Genomic DNA, 20,724 nt, shown 5'->3' with positions numbered 1-20,724 from the left:
GAACTGGATGATGAATGCCACTTACTGTAACTCCAGGCACATTTAAGGGAGGTCAGAGGCACCCAAGTGTCACGTCAGACCATTCAAAACCATGTACATCAGCGTGCTCTGCGTGCTAGATGACCTGCAAGGGTACCTGACCACACCAACAGGCACAGGCGTCATCGTCTTGTATGGGCCAGGGAGCATTTACAGTGGACAGGGGACCAGAGGGCCTCAGTGCTGTTCTCTGATGAAAGTCAACTCACATTGAGTAGAAATGATGGCCACCAACGATGTTGGAGACGTCAAGGAGAGCCCTATGCATCCACTGCCACTGTTGTCACCAGACGAGCCTTTGGTGGTGGTGGTGTTACAGTGTTGGCAGGTGTGTCTAGTCAATACAGAACTGCCCTACACTTTGTGAATGGTACAGTGACAACCCCATACTACCTGAATAACATCATTAATCCAGTCATTGTGCCCCTGCATGTTTCAATAAATAATGTGAGATGAGGAAATCATCATTGCATGCTTCTACTTCAGTGCCCTACTTTCATGATATAATATCACTGTTGTGTGAACTTTTTACATTTGACATAAATTTCACCCAAAAGCCAAATATCCCTAACTTTTTTTGAGTAGTGTATATATATTGTTGAATGGAAGCTCCAGTATGGTTGAGGTTAGGGAAAGACCATATGGTTGGAAAAGAAAAGCCAAATAATATTGCAGGTCTTTGAATTTCCAATGTGCAAATATTGACACTTTTCCTAGGTGTAAGGTGAATTCCTTTTACTGTCTTTGATTAGGACCAGGATTGAATTGTGCTCCTCTGGTTATATTAACATAATTATACAGCTTTTGTCTTTTTCCAACAGAAAAACATCTCCAGTGCAGACTGTGGTGTCACCAAGGTTTGTTTCAGTCAGCCTTCAAAGTGTGACCCTACACTCAATGCTGACTGTTATTTCATGTCAGCCATGATGTTGTCATCCAGTGCTGTCGCCATCCAATATGAGATAACAGGTCCTTCCAGTGGATATATCTCTTTTGGATTCTCAGATGATCAGATAATGGTAACGTGAAGACAAAATGCTTGATTCTAAGAAATGTTCCATGCTTTATAACAATTTTAATAATAAGGATCTTGATATACTTGTTATTAACAACAATAGATTGTTTACTATATCTTATCAACATGTGTCAAGATGCTGTGATGCAAGCAGTATTGTTCATAGATTTCCCTTATAAACTTTCAGCTATGTTATTGCTGTTTGTTCAGAGTCTGCTGGTGACCTTACCACAAATCCACAGTAGATAGAGAAGATCAAGAGTCAGCAGGTTTTTATTTTGTAAACAGCAGGGATGAAGAATGGTGATGTTTGATAGTCTGTCAGTTAGTGTTTCAGTCTCTCCATCCATAGCCCTAACCAAAACACCTTTATCCAAACCAAGATGTCTCAAATGTCCAAATTTCAGTTTATTTGAATTTTCATGTCACTGAGTCATTCTTTGTGATCATCCGACCTAAATGACCCAATTTCAAAAACAAATTCCATGACATTTACTGAGCATATCCATGCTTTCCAGGTGATAAATCACGAGCAGTCTAAGAATGATATTTGTTATTTCCAAAGCTCTGCATAATAAAAAAAAAAAAGAGAAACAAGAGCAAAAAAACAAACAAACACTGGGTTTTATTCTTACCTCCCTCAGGGAAACGATGACATTTATATTTGTGGTATAGGCAGCAATGGCCTGATATGGTTGCAGCATGCCTTTTCAACAGGACGAACAGCTCCACAAGCTCTTCCTCTGGTATTGATGTTCTTCTGTTACCACTCATTTATCTCTGGATAACATAGAAGGCCAGAATTTTGCTATTTAGAATCTGAAATATTTAGTGCTCTGTTACTGCTCTTACAATTAACTGTTAACTGTAACTGTGTGGATTCAACTTGATGTTGAAATGATTTTTAACTGTCCACTAGGGTAATGTTTCTGATGTAAGAGCATCAGTGCTTGACAGGGTGATCAGCTGTTCATTCACCTCCATGAACACAATTTCTACGGAGGGGACCACTGGCTTCAACAAAACCTATCATCTCATGTTTGCCCATGGACCCAGCAGCAATGGTAATGAAGAAATCATAGAGAAGGAAGCTATTTATCTGTGATCAATGATCAAGTATAATACTAACTACTATAAAAAGGGTGTCCAAAAATAGAAAAATGTGTATAGTCCTGGACCATGAGTCTTCTGATTTAATGAGCATGTTTCACACATTTTGTGCTGCACGCTTGAATCAATACTAAAAATGATTTTATTACCATTAAATTTCACTCACCAGTATATACTGCAGGTCTTGTGGTGGAGATTCAAAGTATATTATGAGGGTGTCAGGTTTTTCCAAACCCCGCAGAACTAGAGGAGTTCATCTCAGTAAGTTCTAAGGTCTCCACATCAACAGAGAAACAATCAGTAACAGGTTACTGTCATTCTCAACATGCTGGTTAATTCCCTGATCAGTTATGTTAGCACAGTCATTAATTTTTCTATTATCATGTTGCCATTTGGGAAGTGTGCAGCATTGTGGTCACTGATTTGCCTCTCAAAAAGTCAAAGCCAGTGAGGGCCAGTGAGATAAACTAAAACAGTGTCTGCTAATAACTAAGGCTTGGTCAATTCTACAAGGTTGTGGCCTTCTTCTTTAAGAAAAAAATCAGATCTCAGAACCCCTACAGCACTGTCCCATGACTAAGCCAGCACACATCTCAGTCACTCGATCAAGGTAATTCTGTCATTTTACAACTCTAGCTTGCACAGTAAAATGTAAGTTGCAGAACCTTCATGCTACACACAGAATATATATACAAATATAGTTGTTAACGGTTTGGGAAAACCTTTAAATATATTTTCTGTTACACCGGTCACAATAGACTGGACCCCGACGCAGACACAGGGACAAAAGGGTTTGCAAAAAAGTAACAAAGTTTATTAATTCAACTGAAAACACAAAGACTATGGAGTAGGCCGGCTCTCTGACAGCACGATGAGGCAACCAAGGTGCAAAACGTGTCGGAATAATCTGGCACTAAAGTAGTGAAAATGCCGGGTTTTTATGGAGGAGTAGATGAATGAATGGGAGTCAGGTGTGTCTCATCAACTGCCAGAGAGCCAGGACCAGCCACGCCCCCTTGCCACACACACGCACTGCAGAGAGGGGAGAACAGAAAGGGAAAACAACAAAACAACAACCTAGAACCCAAAACACAACAGAACCTAACATTTTCTTTAGGACTCAGGTATGCAGACCAATGATGAAGTAAAAATGAACAAATGAAATTTATTTTAACAATAATGATGAAACTGCACTCACATGGAGTGGAAAGTAAACAAGAGAAAGAAAGTGCACTCAAACTGAGTGGAAACAAACGATCAAGCAAAAGGAGCTCCGTAGCATGGGTTGAGGCAAGGCAAAAACGCTGATGAAGCAGGTAGGAACTGAAACAAAAAGCACACATTAAGTGGTACTCCAAACAAAAGAACACCAACAATGACAAACAGCATGAGGAGAAAAATGACTAACACTGAGAACTCACACATGGGAACAAACTAGGAAATCGTTAACAATTCAGGACAATCTAGCCAGAGGTAACAAAGGGGCACCTGTGTTCTTCACATTGTTAAACTGTTGCTGCTATTCTGGTCAGATGACAATGACTATTTCAGTGCAACACTCCTCCTGCTCCTCTGCTGAGCAGACAGACTAGTAGTCAATTGTCTGACCCTTTCATTTTGCTCTTTACTCCTCTATGACTATTTACTCCAATGACTGGAGCAACTATTTTGGAAGGGCATCTGATTTTTCTGGGTGGGAAAAACAGGAATGGAAAATAGTTCTATTTCAACAAAACTTTTGGATAGAATACAGGCATAAATTGATTTTATTTAATTTAATTATTTGTGTTGCTCCTATCAAAATATGCTGCCACATGAGTGGTTACAGCAGCTTCGGCCGCTTTTCTTTTGTGTTTTTGTGTTTTTTGTGTTTTTTCCATGACCAGTCATGGTTGACCGTGCGTGCATATGGATGTACAACCGGTGAGACAAGGGATCAGGAGATCTACTGAACTTCGGGTCCATCGTGTGCTGAGCAACACAAGCATGCTTCCCAGTGGGAAGTATGCATACCGTCTCTTGTTATGGGAAACGTGAGATCTCTCCCAAATAAGATGGTTAACAGTGATAACCAGACTGAAGAGGGAGTACTGGGAGTATAGCCTCATTTGTTTCAGCAAAAGTTGCCTAATAGAGATCACGCTGGACTCACATGTTACACTGGACAAATTTCAACTGCTGAGAGCAAACAGGAGAGGAAAGGAGAGTGGTAAGAGGAGAGGTGGGGGCATAGTGATGTTTGTGAACAACAGATGGTGTAACCCAGGTGCTGCACCAGAGACATTGGCCATATTACCTCCTGAGGGAGTTCTCGCATGTTATTGCGATTACTGTGTACATCTCCCCATGGGCCAATGCCGCAGCAGCATGAGAGTTTCTGCATACAGTAGTTTCACAGCTCTAGACATTGCACCCCAGGCCCTCCTCCTCATCTCTGCTGACTTCAACCAAGCTTCCCTGTCCTCCACTCGCCCAGCTTTCACACAGTATATAAAATGCCCCGCCAGAGACAATAGAAAACTGGACTTATTGTATGCAAACACTAAGGATGCTTACAGGTCATCACCTCTCCCCCTGCTGGCCCGTTCTGATCACAGTCCGGAGCCTGAAAACCATTTCAGATCACAGTTGCAACAGCGGGAGCTGAATCTGGAGACCATAATGGGTGAATGAACTGAACCTGTTTTTCAACAGATTTGATTAAACCCCCGTTCCTTCCCCCACCCACCTGAACCCAGACCTGATACCATGACTCTTAGTAATTTGCAGTACGGTGGCTCCACAAGGGACAGTGCTCTCCGTTTACCCTTTACCCTCGACACGAACTGAAATACAGGGAGGTTGTAACCAACTTTGTTGAATGGTGTGGACTGAACCACATGCCCATAAACACGACCAAGATGAAGGAGATGGTGATTGATTCCCGATGGAAGGTACCACAGACTACACTGGTGAACATCTAGGGCTTGGACATTGAGATCACGGGGGATTACACATACCTAGGTGTTCACCTCAACAACAAACTGGACTGGACAAATAACACAGATGCCCTGTACAGGAGTGGCCAAAGTCAAGAAGACTGAGGTACTGTATGTAGGACACTGTTAAAAACATTTTCTGACTCTGTGGAGGTATCTGCAGTTTTCTATGCAGTGGTATATTTCTCTCAACTGTGCAATAACACTATTTATTATCCATATTAACAATAGTACTTTTATAAAGTGTATATATTGTGCATATACATAGTCCCAGTATTTCTTATTTGCAATAGTAGTTCTCAAGTGCAATATAATGCATGTCATGAGTGAGTTTTCCAATAAGAATATTAGCTATAGTACTTTTTTTTATGGCAGTAGGATCTTTCTAGCATTTACTATTTTTTATAATCTGCACAAATGTACATGTACATAGTTGTTTTTCTATTTTGTACCTTGTATACTTTTTTTTCTGTTTAATTTTCTTTATTTTGACCTATTTACGCTACAGTGCTTGCTCTTTGTGATACTTGCTGGCTGTAACAACTAAATTTCCCTGGTGCGGGATCAATAAAGTCTTCTTATTTATTAATTGTATTTCTCAGGAACAGTTCTTATTAATATATTTTACTATAAATATGCCAGAATTAGCCCAGAGGCTAATTTCTATCTGTAGTCCCTGACCAGATATGAAGCTGGCCACCTAAATCGACCATTGAATAAATTAATTTAATATTTGTGAGGTAGCTGCACCTGTTGCTCGTGATGCTTGTGCAAGATTCACAATCTATTTTTGATGTTGATTTACTGATAATCAGTTTAATATTACATAAAAATGACATAAATTTAGCATTATTAAAAAGAAATTCAACATGGCAAGAAACATGAGCAATCAGATCAATGCTATCGTCAGACAATATTTAATGTTGTTTCATATGGTATAGTACAACAACAACAGTCAAAGGTTAAGGGGGATATTGCTGTGATGGAAAATTAATTAATGCTAGTTTATTGGCCATAAACTAAATCTATGGGTAGAATTAGGTGAGTAAAACACTTAAACACTGAGAATACTTAAAAAGTTGAGGCCCTGGATATCTCATATTTTTTACTGTCAACAATTCCAATGACAAGACTAAGACCAGCAATGTGTTAAGAAGAAGAAGAAGTCAACTTTATTAATCACAGCACACAGAGTTACAGGCAGGGAACTGTACACGCCATGCAAGTGTAATTATTTTCTCAGCATTTATCCCATCCTCGGTCTGTCGATCCTCCACGGTAGACCAGGGGCCTCATGTACAAAGAGTGATGAACAATTAACACACCCACGTGTCTGGAATTACAAGAGTGGATATAAAAGCATGCGAAAAGTGGTGCAAAAAATAAAAAAACGTAAACATAAATTTATTTGTGTAACTGTCCTAAAATTAATCCCTGTGATGCACATTCAGCATGTGCACCCCCACATTCTATCCCTGATAGATCGTGCAGAGAGGGGAATCCCAGGTGCAGGGCTCATTTAAATATGATTTGCGTATTTAAATAGGGGTGTGGACAGGGCGGGGTCGGGTACTCCAACATGTGCGCTCAATTCCACGTTGATTGGGATGTACAAAGGAAATGTGCTTGGATTCGTGTGTGCGCACAGATTCATACATCTGGATATTTTTGTGTGTACGACATTTTCTGGATTTGAGCGTACGCCATGTCTCAGTAGGAAATCCACGCAAGTCTTTGTACATGAGGCCCCAGGTGGGCTGCCAGCTGCCAGGCGACAGCGGCGCCCATTGGTCAGGTGGTGATCTTCTTGCATGTTTTTTTAGTGGGTTATTTAAGGAGGAAACCCCGGGTGAACATGGGGAGAACATGCAAACTCCACACAGAAAGGCCCCCTTTTTTCCTCGAGCAGCAGGCAAAGAAGGCATGGTGGAGGACACGCCCCCCGGCGCCCAAAGCGAGAATCGAACCCGGGACCTTCTAGTTGTGAGACGACAGTGTTAACACTCACCGTGCCACCCTAAAGGCACCCTAAAGAATTACAACTAACTTTCAGATTTCCCCATTCTGTCTGTGTATGCCAGTCCCAAGCCCATTTGTTTTCTTGAGGTAAATCTTTAAAAGCAAATATATAGTTTTAAAAAAAATTAAAAATAAAATAAAAAACATTGTACACTAGTTTTTAGCAAACGTTACTCAAACAGGAAGAAATAGTGAATGTGTTGTGGAGTGGTTTCAGCAGCAGAGTAATCTCCATTTGCTTGAGTATTTAAGGCAGCAGGATGGTGTATATGGGAGTGAGTCAAAACAAACTGCAGTGAGTGTGTTCAGATAATGAAGTACACAGTTCCCAGTGAAATGGTATGACTCTGATGCATTTTTGTAGTATGGACAAAAATATATAATATCTTATATCAGAATTATCCTTGAAAGATAGGGAAAGATCATTGTTATGGTTATTAAAAAGCAAACATTATTGCAGGTTTGTGACAGGACACAAACTCAGGTCTCTGCTGAGGCATTATAAGCCCATGCATTTCAGCTTGAAGAAGATGACCAAATGATAAGAGAAACTTCCACCCATTGTAATCGCCAAATTAAACTACAAGCATTCCAATGTTCAACAAAACTCTGGAAGAGGATCATACAGCGCTGTCTGTTTTATGCCTCTCCTCTACAGGTCGAATCCAGTTCCATACAGCTACCTTCATCAGCACTGACAAGGTAGACATTTCCAGACCTCAGCTTGTCAGAAACATTGGATGGCCTCATATCATCAAAACACATGGTGAGATCTTGCCCAGAAGGATGTTTACAGTAGCACTAATATTGCCACAAATGAATTTGCACTAACTACAAAGTTATTCCAAATGATCACTTTTATCCCATGATGAAACATTGATATCCTGATGGGAGTAGTCTCTTCCAGTAAAATAATACCTGTGTTTTTAGATAAATCAGTACCAGCTGAGTGCAGGAGGTGATGAAATTCTAATTATAAGACAAACTCATAAAGTGATACTACTGAAATCTACGGAAACACATTGCTTATAGACTTGTGCCTCTCTATCAGTGTCACAAAGTGACACAAAAGGTTGAACCCAAATACAGACCAGACAAAAGGCAGAGTTGGTGAAGGTCAATAAATATATCTAAATAATATGGCAAACAAACAAAGACTTCTGGGAGAGTGAGGCTGGTGAGGGTCAAAACCAAAGTAATAAATCCATAGGTAAATGAAAAAAACGCTGGAAAAGCTCGGTAAACTTGACACGCATGTTACAGTGGATGAATAGGCAACCTCAATACACTGGGGAGAGAAAACTAATAAGGAACAGGTGGCAGCGCAGGAGGTAGAGCAGTCGTCCGCCAATCAGGAGATCGGTGGTTCGATCCTTGGGCAATATACTGAACCCCAAAACTGCCCCCGATGCTGTGCCATTGGTGTGTGAATTTATATGCACATCACTTTGAATAAAAGCGTCTGCCAAATGACTAATTGTAATTGTAATTGTAGGTGAAATCAATAAAAAATTACCAAAGCAGAAAAACACAAGAGGTAAGGCAAATATATAATAATAATAATAATAAGGCAAATATATAATAATAATAATAATAATAATAATAATAATAATAATAATAATAATAATATACATTCCTTCAAGGGATGGCTCCCAGACGTCACTACCAAAAAGAAACTCCAAAAAGCCCAAATTAATCTCGGTGGGTGGAGGGAGGTCGCGGGAGGGACTTAGGGGCAAGTGGTGAAGGAGGAATGGGACTGGACAGGAGCAGGGCTGAAAATCTCAGGCAGCCAGCCTGGGGACTGGGCAGAGCAGAGCTGGAAACCTCAGGCAGGCAGCCTGAAGAGTGGACAGGGGTTGCACAGGGATGGAGCAGGTGACTTCTAGTGGCTGGCCTTGGGGCTGAACAGATGAATGAAATGGCATCGGAGGGTCAGGCAGGAGGCAGTGCAGGCAAACCCCCCCTGGAGGTCAGACTGAAGAATGACTGCAAAGGCAGAACCCTTCTGGAGGTCAGGCTGGATCCTGTCAGCAAAGGCACAACCTTTCTGAGGGTTGGGTTGGAGGCACAGGAGACAAGAAGGCTTGTGACTGGCCAACTCAGGAACAGGAGCTGGCAAGAGACTAGCAGGCTCGACAGGATCTGGCTGGCTGCTAGCATGCGAAAAGCTAACTGACTAGAGACTCTTAGGCTGGATATTGACAGGTCAAGTGGGAGTGGAGAGGTTCACATATCAGTACCCAGCATAGTCACATATTATGATATTTATTTTTTCAGCACATTTAACCTTGCAGGAGAAAAGAAAAAGTGTAAAGGTATTGTCACTGTCAGAAATCAGAAATCAGAAATCAGAAAGCCTTTATTAGTCCCCCGGAGGGGAAATTTCATTTCAGTTACATCCCGTCCAAGAAACATGAAAAAAACAATGACACATAACATGGGGAGTACAGGAACAGGAGAACTGTGGGTCTGCACGATCAGCGCCCCGTTTACTTAGATAAGAAAAAGGAGAACAAGAGGGAGGAAGAGGCAAAAAAAGCAAATCCCAAACTAGACTCCTGTGTGTATATGTGTGTGTGTGTGTGTGTGTGTGTCGGGTGGGGGGGCAAAGTGTGGGATTAGGAAAAAAACACCTCAGCACACAAGCAACATAATAAGACATTACAACAAAACTCAAAGACTTGCACATGTGGGAGCGGGTGAGGGTTTTCGGGGGGAGGGAGGTTTCGCAGTACAGACACAGAGGGGGCATGCATGCAGCCACATTATGGCGCCTCGCAGCAACCCTCCGTGATATACTACGAAAGGAAGGGAGGGGGTAGGGAGGCACGAAGGCGTTGAGTTTGAGGGGGGTGTGTGTGTTATATGTCTCTTCGTGTGTGTGTATGAGTAAGCTCATGTACATCATCTCTGCTCAGTCCCAACCCATTGTCTCCTCCGTCTGATGACTGATGACGAAGACACAGCCGTAGCTATGGAGACGACCTCGGAGAGTTCTGATCCAAAAACAAAGTTCACGGGAGTAGAGGATGTTTGGGGGAGGAGATAGGGCCAGAGCGTCCTGTCTGCATAACATCCAGGAGAGTGGAGAGATGCCGACCTTGAGAAGGCCAGTTATCTCGGGGAGCCAATGAAGATAGCAATTTGTTTGGGTTAGGCCAACACTGCAATTTTCGTCTGCCTTGAGTCTTTCTGAGTCTCCCGGTGGCTGAAATTCAAATATATCCAAATTCGGTGGTCAATTTGATCCAAGCTGAGCTGACAACTTCTCCAAGTTGGAATCCACCCTGTGAAGGAGTTCAGAATTCGCATCCAGCTTGCGATTTTGATCAAGACTCGCATCCAGTTTGCGACCGATCTCACTTATTGCATGAGTCTGAGTGTTGACAGCCCTGCACATTCCCTCAACCATGATGGGCAGCCTCACGGTAGCCAAGTGTCCTGCCATCAACTTCCGAACTTTGCGATAAATCAGGAAGCTGCTAACTCCAGACAGCAGAAAGCCTGTTATCAAAAATCCAAATGTGTAGACATCTTCAACATCCTCAACGGAAAGGATCGACAGGCACACGATCCTCCACCTCTCCCAGGAGTCCATCGTGTATCCGGCTGCAAACGTTCCGTCAGGGCAGGAGGGCTCACCTCTCTTTGTCGAGAAAATTTGGTCGATTGCATTGAGAGACCAGCTGATCAAATCCATGATTTTGGGTTTTCGGAGAGAATGCAGAGAGAGGCTCCAATAGATCAGACACAGACAGCACAAGACAAGAGTAGCAGCAGCAGGGCAGATAAGGGCAGGGAGGGAGCAAGAGAAAAAGCGTCCGCCTTTGTTGAGAGCCAGAGATATCAATCTGGTTCTGTTGACTCCACTAGTTTCAAAGAGGGACTTGATCCCCGGTCTGAAATGCTACCAACTTATCAACACTGCTTCTTAAAAAGAAAAAAATTACAACAGTTTCAGGGCCTGAGAGCAAGGGGTTGCTCCGCCCCACTGTACAGTGGATAAGCACAGAAAAGATTTGCAACAAATGATTTACCTAAAAGAAATGTTGTTGGGTTTGACTGTGTAATTGGAAGCCAACATATTCTGGTTGACAGAGACACGTCTGAACAGGGACACCTGAAGGCAACTACTACACTTAAAAAGTCTGTTAGAACACCCTCATATTTACAGATGGGAGTTTTGTGTTGGGACAAAGGGGAGAACTGGATGTTGGGCAGCATTCCACCATTAACTTGTGTTTCAGGTGCTATGATGCTGATAGCCTGGATGACCATGGGATCACTGGGAATGTTTGCAGCCCGATATCTGAAAGGAGTGGTGAAAGGACAGAACCTGTGGGGCAAAGATGTCTGGTTTCTGGTGAGACTTCAGAGATTCAACAATGTACCACATATCTCTTTGATAAAGTTGTCTTTGCTTATGGAGATTTTTGCTGAATTAGTACAACATCTGGTTATTTTTGACATATTGCAGATTTTGCTTTTGTCTGCATACTACATACTAAGTTTTGGCCAAATCAACGGCCCATTGTATCATACTGCTGGAGTAGGAGGTTTTGAATACAGCTGGAAAAAGTTGTGGAATGTTCAAAAAACACCAGGTAAACGGTTTAATTGGTAACAGGTGACTGTATTATGAATGGGTATGAAAGGTGAATGGACTGTATTTATATAGCACTTAGATGGCGGTGCATGCACAATGTGAGACTCAGTGTCTCACTAGACTTCATGATATAATTGTTATTTTCCTACTGATTTCAAGTCTGCTCAGTAAAGCTTTGTGAACACTTCCTACAGCAGACAACTGTTAGGCCTAAGCCTGAAAGTAATAATTTTTAGTCCTCAAATGAGCAGACCAATACAAAGCTCTGCCTCGCTGCCACATTGTTTTGAGCCCATGTGTCAAACTTTCCAGCCTGTGCCTTGTCTTATCGAATACCTAGTCATGTTATTATTCCTCTGCCACTGTTGAGTGAGTCTTGTTTTGTTATTTCGTGTTTTCTAGTTTCCTCTTGTGTTTTGAGTTCCTTGATTCTTACTCTGTGTTTTTTTGTTCCTACCTGCTCGCCACGGTGTAGTAGACTTTTTTTGTTTTGGGCTGATATTGCATATATTCTGTGATTTTGTTTCCTTGTTGTTTTGTACCCATTGTTGGTAATTAACCGTATTTTTGGTAACGGCTCTTTGCGTTTTTGTGCCGTTTGTCTGCCCTGGGGATCCAACCAAAATTATCCAATCTTCCAGATCGTAACACATTCTTCCTTATAAGGATGGACAGAAACAGAACAAGAGATGAGTTACCGAGAGAAACTGTCAACTCTTAAATGCTGTGAATGCTCCAGAATTTCTGGGTGTCTATCTTCTTGTTCAATGTCATTACATTACATTACAGACATTACAACGTATAGAGTCGTTACTGGAGATATTTGTAATGTCAGTTTACAGAAGAGTTGCCCTATGTCTGCCTTCTCTCAGGTGCATTTGATTCTGCATGTCTTCTGAGCTGTGTATGTGTTCAGCTTTTACAGTATCATGTTGTACTGTTTGTGCTCCTCCAGGTCCATGTTGCAGTGATGAATGTGACCATAGTAGCCACAGTCATCGCCTTTATTCTCTCATTCTCCTACGTCAAGGCCTGGTCTGGGGTTAGTACACCTGCAGAGAATGCTGCATTCTGTTTGCATCTGTTTGCAGCCTCCTGCTGTGCATTTTGGAGGCTTTGTCTTCTGAAGCAGTCTGCTTCTCATTGAAGTGCATTGGGCATTAGAACACACAAAAAATGGTCTTTTAATGTATTTTATTATAAATACTCCTGCCAGATGTTAACATGACACAGTTGAGGAGTTACATGACTACAGGTCTATGTTGATATTTCATAAAAATATAGTCATGGCCAGACTTCGCTGTGGGCTTTCAACACATCTGACTGCAACCTAGGAGTACAGTCTTATTTTGTACAAACACCATAACTAACATAACACCATAACTATAAACTGGTCACTCTGATGTCTGTGATCATGAAATCCTTTGAGAGACTGGTGTTGACTCATCTGAAAGACATCACAAGCCCTTTGCTGAACCCCCTGCAATTTGCCTTCCGGGCAAACAGGTCAGTGGTGGATTCGGTCAGCATGGGACTGAATTACATCCTGTAACACCACTACCGGGCTGCACGGTGGCGCAGCAGGTAGTGTGCGTGCCTCACAGCAAGAAGGTTGCCGGTTCGATCCCCGGGTCAGGCGGGGCCTTTCTGTGTGAAGTTTGCATGTTCTTCCCGTGCATGCGTGGGTTCTCTCTGGGTACTCCGGCTTCCTCTCACAGACTAAAAACATGCTCATTAGGTTAATTGATGACTCTAAATTGTCCGTAGGTGTGAGTGTGAGTGTGAATGTTTGTTTGTCCTTGCATGTTGTCCTTGCATGCCCTGCAATGGCGACCGGTTCAGGGTGTACCCTGCCTCTCGCCCATTGTAGCTGGGATAGGCTCCAGCCCCCCCGCAAGACGGTATAGATAATGGATGGATGGAACACCACTACCACCTGGGTACATATGCAAGAATCTTGTTTCATCCCAGAAATCCTCCACCGGTCCACCTCCACCAACCACTGTGGAGAAATCACATCCAGTACCCAGACCATCAGCACATAAGCCCCCCAGGGATGTGTACTGTCCCACCTGCTCTTCTCCCGATTCTGGGATCCACTATCTCACAGGCTTTATGGTGGACTTCAAAACATAGCCTCAATCATCAAGAAGGCACAACAGAGGATATACTTCATGCATCAGCTGCCTCAACAGCTGCTAATCCAGTTATACAATCATATACATATTGTATATACGTCATGTTTGTCTGGTTTGGGTCTGCCATTAAACAAGATAAGAACAGACTGCAACGGATTATGAGGACTGCTGAGAAAATCATTGGCACCAGCCTGCCCACCATTCGGAACTTACTTACCTTGAGATTGAGGAAATGGGAAGGAAGCATCACTGCAGACCCCTCAAATCCTGGACAAAACCTGTTTCAACTTCTCCCCTGTGGTAGGCACTACAGATAACTGAACGCCGAAACCAGCAGACACAAAAACAATTTCTTTCACAAGCCATTATCCCGATGAGGTTAACTAGTCATACAGTGTCACCAACCCTCTGGCACAAAACCATCCACTGACTGGTCAGTTATCTGTGGGTCGATCTCTGACCTCAGTAGTCCACATGCTGAAGTATCCTTGGCCAAGATACTGAACCCCAAAATTGTCCCAAATAGGAAACACACACACAAACTTGAAATGCACAATGACTTGTGTTCTAAAAGCACTTTGAAACCTGGCTGAGTCATGAAGAGTAAGTTGGCCTAAATGAAGCTACTCCCTCAAGCCATATTAATACTCACATTCCTCAAGGCAGCAGCTGAGGAAATGGAGCTGCACCCATTTTTGACTCAAGGCTATTATCAACCCTAAATGTAAACTCAATTATATCTAATTTGAAAGCCTTGTTATTAGTCTTTCACACCAAACCTGGAAAACACTGCAGTCAGTTTTATTTGCTATGGTGTACCATGCTCCTTCTTCTTATTCAGAATTTATATCTGAACTCAGTTTTTATATGTTTTAGTCCTTAAAACAGATAAGGTTATTACTGTAGGTGATTTTAATGTTCATGTTGATATTGATCATGATAGCCCTAGAAAAGCCCTGTTTCTCTTATTATTAGACTCACTTGGCTTAGATTAGTTGGCTTTATTAGATATGGTCAACATGTCTTTGTCACAGGCAGGTAAAGATCCATGATGTGCAAGAACAGTTTCAGGCAAACAAAGATCCAGGAAGGGTAAAGCATGTCTCATGGTCAGGGACAAAAGACTGAGATATTTACCAGGGAACAGGTGAACAGACTTGGTCAGAAACAGGCAGGTTCAGCAATGGGAGATCAGTCCATATCAAATAGCTGGAGAGTCTTGCATAGAAACAATGACAGATAAGATAAGATAAATGAGAACTCTCTCAGAGCTAACAGCTAACAGCTCAATGTCTCTGGTACAGCACTGCTCTTTTATCCTGATGTGCCCTGGGTTACACTATCTGTTGTTCACAGACATCACTATCCCCCCACCTTTCCTCTTACTTCTCTCCTTAGCTCTCCTCTCTGCTCTCAGCAGTTGAAAATTGTCCAGCATAAAATGCGAGTCCAGCATGATCTCTGTTAACCAACTTTCCGTGAGACATATGAGGCTACGCTACCGGTACTCCCTCTGCTGTCTGGTTAGTGCTGTTAGCTCTACCATCTTATTTTGGAGAGGGTTCACATTTCCCATAATAACACTTACTCCGTGCAATCAGCTGTTCCCCAGTGCAAAAATTGGACCCGAAGTTCAGTGGATCTCCTGCCAGATTCAAGCTCCTTTTCAGGTCATGCTGCTTTCATCTTACTTTGGCAAGGAAATTAGGAATTCCAATCCAGAAAAAATTAAATGCGGCAATCCTACCACCTTTATGGAAACTTTCCTGGTGGAGGTCTTCGGGGAGGACAGCTTCCCTCGCAAACCAGCAGTTGACCATGCTCACTGCGCCCTCAGACCACCACAGCAAAACGAGCCCCCGTGATTGCACGTCTGTATCACTAACAGACAAAATAATTGATTATACGCTTATCTTGGGAATGGGCTGGACAGCTGATATACCGGGGACAGAAGATCAGCTTTTACCTGGACTTCAGCATTGACCTGGTTTGAAGGAGAGCTGCTTTCAACCCAGTAAAGAAACAACTTCAGTTGAAATACTCGCTCATCTATCCTGCAATGCTCCGGTGCACACGTAATGGATCCAAACACGAGTTCAAGTCACCGCAGAATGCATCTGCCTTTGTCAAAGCAAATATCGAGAAGCGTCAGTGGTCGCAGGAAGCGACGTTTTGCTCGAATTGGAGGACTAACCGGCCGGTTTCCTCATTTGGCCACTGAGCGCAGTGTACACTACTGGAGAATATCCCCTCTGATCACAGTTTGGTGATTTACTGTCTGTGTCGAACTGCTGTGATATTATAATGTAGTTTCAGACAGAGACCAGTGTAATTTCACTCGTTTTTGTGTATTTGAAAAAAACAACCACCTAAGGCTACCACTTTGAGTATGTGCTGTGTTTGACCCCCCCCCCCACCGACAGACTCTTTAAGGAGGGCGATGATGATGCTAGCAGTAACAATGATGTTATTTATTTATTTATTTAATTTTATTTATTTATTTATTGTTACTACTCATATGGGGTTGTTGACTTGAAGATGATATAAGCTGCCATTTCCAACTTTGGAGTTTGGTAAGGAGTCCTGAGATGCATGTGCTAGGTTAATGCATCTTAGAAGCTTTTATAGTATTTCGGTAGACACAGCACTTGGTTCAGGTAAGTGCTCTGCAGTTGGTGGGGTGGGGGCCATGTCCTCTCGTTTGTGTTTTTTCTTTTTCTTTTTTTTTTCATGTTCGCTTGCTTTGTACCTTTTAAAGTTTTTCACCATTATAACACCAACTACACTCACCTCCATCATTTCCCTATTGATCAAAATACCTGTCTTTCCTACATTTAACATATACCGATGGCCAATGACTGGGGTCAGGAGTAGAAAGTTCAGTTTGATCTCTTGGAATGTAAAGGGCTGAAACCACCCAGAAAAAGGGATAGACTACTGGCTCACCTCTCTCAGCTGCACGTGTCTGCCTCAGTCTGCTATTGAAGTAAGCATTGTAAACACTTGTCAGTATGACAGGTGTATGTCAGCGACAATCAGTGCTGTTGTGTGCTGTTTGCAGGGTGCCCATCCTGTGTTAGGCTGCCTGGTTATGAGCCTCTTGTTCCTCCAGCCCATATTGGCCCTGATGCGCTGTGGACCACAACATCCACTGTAAGTATCCTAATGAGTGGGTATGAAATCTAAACAACAAAAGAGGTCATTGTTAGTTAAAGGTACAACTTTCACATACACCACATTACATCACTGAAACAGCTAAGAGCCCAGAGAGAAGACTGAAAAAAACCTGAAACGGACAACATCAGCTGTCTGTGAACCCAATACTAAAACATGGCCAAAGTTACATAATTTTAGGTTACAGGATGACACCTGAGCCATTGTCATTACCTTGTGACAACCTTGTGGTTGAAAGCTCCAGAAAAAGCAAATTGGTGCTGAGCGAACATTTTTTTCATCAAACTATTGTGTACATAGGTCAAGAATGACATGCATGCCTATAAACACAGGTCAATTTAAGCAACAAATGACCAGTCTAGCTGTCCGTCTAAAGGGTCAGTCTTGTTTCAGCAGCTAATTTCATATCTATCGATCGATCAATTGATCGATCGATAGATAGATAGATAGATAGATAGATTCTCTTTTCTTTGACAGGAGGTTTCTGTTCAACTGGTCACATGCTTTAAATGGAGTTGCAATAAAAGCATTATCTGGTAAGTACCTACATGTTAATAACAAATGTTTAGAACTTCAAGTGAAAACATGCAGTCAACCCCTTGACCCCCACTCCCTTTAAGTCTTAAAAAGGCTGTTTTCATCTGTCATAACACAGTGGCAGCCATATTAACAGGCCTGAAGTTGATTGACAGAACTCTGGACCAATGGCTTCTGAAAGTGATGGGCGGTTTTGTTGGCTGGGAAGCTTTGTTCTACATCCTGTTGGATGCCCATTTAAAATGGAAGAGCAACAGTACAGGTAAATATACCTCTGTTCTTGTGGAACTCCATTTAAATGTACTATAACATTTGTAAACTTAATTTACTGATTGATTTCAAATTTTTCATTCAACGAAAATTAATTAATTAAAATGGTAGTGTGTCATGGTGTGTCATTACTTATGGTCATGTGAAGCAGCAACAGCAAAGACAATGTGTGAAGTCTTTTAAGTGTGAGTTATTGTCAGGATCTCTGCTATTTTATAATGAAACTGAGCCTCCAATGAGCATTCTTGCTCACGGAGCCCTTCCTGTTCTATCTGAGGAGAGACCCTGAAGCAGATACAAAAACTTCAAAGTCCCTTTCTCTGGAATCAGGTTAAAAAGGGAAACTTTAAAAAGCTTGGCTTATGTTCCCATCTTACCTAGGGCTGTTGTCCTCAACCTAGGTGTAGCCCTGGTGCTGGTGCTTTGGGGGGTTTCCTTGCTATCCTGCCCCCTGAAGAGATTGGTGATGAGCTGGTATTCTGGCCCTTCCACCTCAACATTTTGCTGCCTCTCTAAAAAGATATCCAATACACAATTGAAAATTAAATTGAGCTATTCCACTTTCTGGTGTAACCAGGTCATCAGAGTCAGTTTGTTGCTTGGGTGCAGTTGCTGTTGGATCTGTTACAGGGTTCATGTCTGAGTTTATTCATGGGTCTGTCTCAAGTTTCAGAACAATATTTTACTATGCTTTTTGTGTTGACCACACCCACACAACAGAATAAAATAGAAAACATGTGAAAGAAATATGTAATTGTTTAAACTTTCTGCTGCAACTTGAACATTTCTCTTTTAGGGGGGATTACAGATTCTTTGGAATCAAAAATGGTAAGACAAAAAAGACTAAAGGTAAATTTTAAAAAACAACAACATACTACTGATTTCTAATCTAAATTGCATTGTTTTGTCAGCTAACAGTTGCTTTGCTGATGGCTCTGTTCTTCCTGGGAAACATCACCTTTTTAATGGCACTTTTGGTTGGAATTGGGATGTCCTAAGAAGAGACATGATGAGTCAAAAACAACCTACTGGCGTTTCTATTTTTTCATTCTATTACTTTACCATTGTTTTATTGAAATGGTTATAACATATTGATTTAATGTCTAATTTTAGGCCCTACCTCAAAATAAATAAATTGAGAGTTTGCTTTTCTTTCTTTTTAAATGTAGATGGAAATAGTTGTACTTGTAAGCATGTTAACTTAGTTAATTCTAAATTGCAGCTGTATATGTCTGTAACTATGCATACGTTTGTTATTGTGCACACAGAAAATAAGGATAATCTCAAATAATAAACATCTCTCCTATTTTTTTAAGCTTTAGACAGTGCTATTATTAATATTTAGTTAGTTAGTTAGTTAGTTAGTTAGTTAGTTAGTTAGTTAGTTAGTTCATTATTCTTGCCACTCATTTTCAAAAAAATGTTGCCTATATTTCAACTTAGTCCCAAATAACAGTCAGACCAGCCATCAGGACAGTGTAGATATAGCTCAAGGTTGCTTTCTTCCTGTCCCAGGACTGTTTTGAATGCACAGACTGGAGTATATTCTTGCAACAAGACGAGACAACACATGGAGGAAATGGAGACATTGCGGAATACACATCCTTAATGTTGTATTAACAACACAACTGTAAACAACACTTTATAATAACCATCATTTATTATTATTATATTATTATTTCTAATTAATTAAACGTTTGTTATTTCACTGTTAACAAACAATGAAATGAGTAGTAGTAATGCTACTATTTATGCTACTTTAATATTAGTTTGTGTAATATGTAATGGTTAGTTAAAAAATTACATTTCTTCAACACTGATAAGTGATGATAGCAACTACATTTTGATTACATTCAGTAAACTATTAACAGTTATTTCAGCACACATTATGCTTTATATATTAAGTATTTTTTAATGAATAAAAAAAAGTTGTTATGCAACATCTATAAACATTACATAGATTGACTGACCTGGCATTCGTAACATTTTGATAATGATAATAACAATTAGTATGTAAACCATCCACATATATTATTTTGCTGGCTAATTTAAATTTGCAACTGATGAATATAATATCTTCTTTGGTGGTTAATTATTCTTTGTAAACTATCTAGAAACCTTATTCAGATTGATAGTTAATGCTTTAACGGTGGTTAATAGCTGGATGGCTATTGTAAAGTTTTAACTGTTTATACTACTTTGTAAATTGATAATAAAATTCTTTGTAAAGCATGCATTAATATTATTTGAATAATATCATAATAATTATTGGATTGTAAATGCACTGTAAAGCACTACAAAACTTACCTTCAGTTACGTAGCTACATCACACAATTCACAAGTACTGTCACCAAGAGTGGCAACTATTTATAGTAATTCCAACCTCTTTTCTTTGTTTTGGTATGTTTCTGTGCTTTTTTTCATGTTTTGTTCATCACTAGTCATGTTCGCATGTGTACACCTACACAACTGCTGAGACTAGTGATATGCTTTTTATTCGTTCTGAGTACAAAAACAATTTCTTGTGACAGTAAAGACAGTGGGAGGGGGCCAGAATATGAAAACTGTTAATATGCAAATTAATCTGTTTTTATTTATATTGCAAATTGCTTCAAAATGATTGTGGCTATGCTAGATGAGTACAACCACTTTGTGTGATGAAAAGTAAGTAGTAGTAAGTAGTAAAAGTTTTGTAATGAAAAGGTTAAGGCTAACAGTTACACTGCTAAGCACAAATCTTTCAGATCTCTAATATGATGTAATTTAATGTAAATCTTTTATTTTCTTTAATGGGAATTCTTCCCCGTGATTTACCTCATTTGTGATGTCCTCCCT

The 20,724-nt window shown here is 41.0% G+C and overlaps 1 protein-coding gene across 1 annotated transcript; it reads left to right on the top strand.

The window, feature by feature from the left end:
* Positions 1–259: 259 nt before the first annotated feature.
* On the top strand, positions 260–18,887 carry LOC139350913 (putative ferric-chelate reductase 1). The gene is made up of 11 exons (XM_070992587.1): positions 260–367; positions 861–1,058; positions 1,699–1,800; positions 1,974–2,118; positions 11,412–11,527; positions 12,726–12,812; positions 16,970–17,061; positions 17,560–17,618; positions 17,738–17,881; positions 18,686–18,717; positions 18,801–18,887. The coding sequence occupies exons 1-11, from the start codon at positions 260–262 to the stop codon at positions 18,885–18,887; spliced, it is 1,170 nt and encodes a 389-aa protein (XP_070848688.1).
* The last annotated feature ends 1,837 nt before the right edge of the window (positions 18,888–20,724 follow it).

The sequence above is a fragment of the Chaetodon trifascialis genome, chromosome 22 (genome assembly GCF_039877785.1).
Source record: "Chaetodon trifascialis isolate fChaTrf1 chromosome 22, fChaTrf1.hap1, whole genome shotgun sequence".
Lineage (NCBI taxonomy): Eukaryota > Metazoa > Chordata > Actinopteri > Chaetodontiformes > Chaetodontidae > Chaetodon > Chaetodon trifascialis.
Note: the sequence above shows the minus strand (reverse complement) of the source record. Positions and strands in the feature narration are given on the sequence as shown.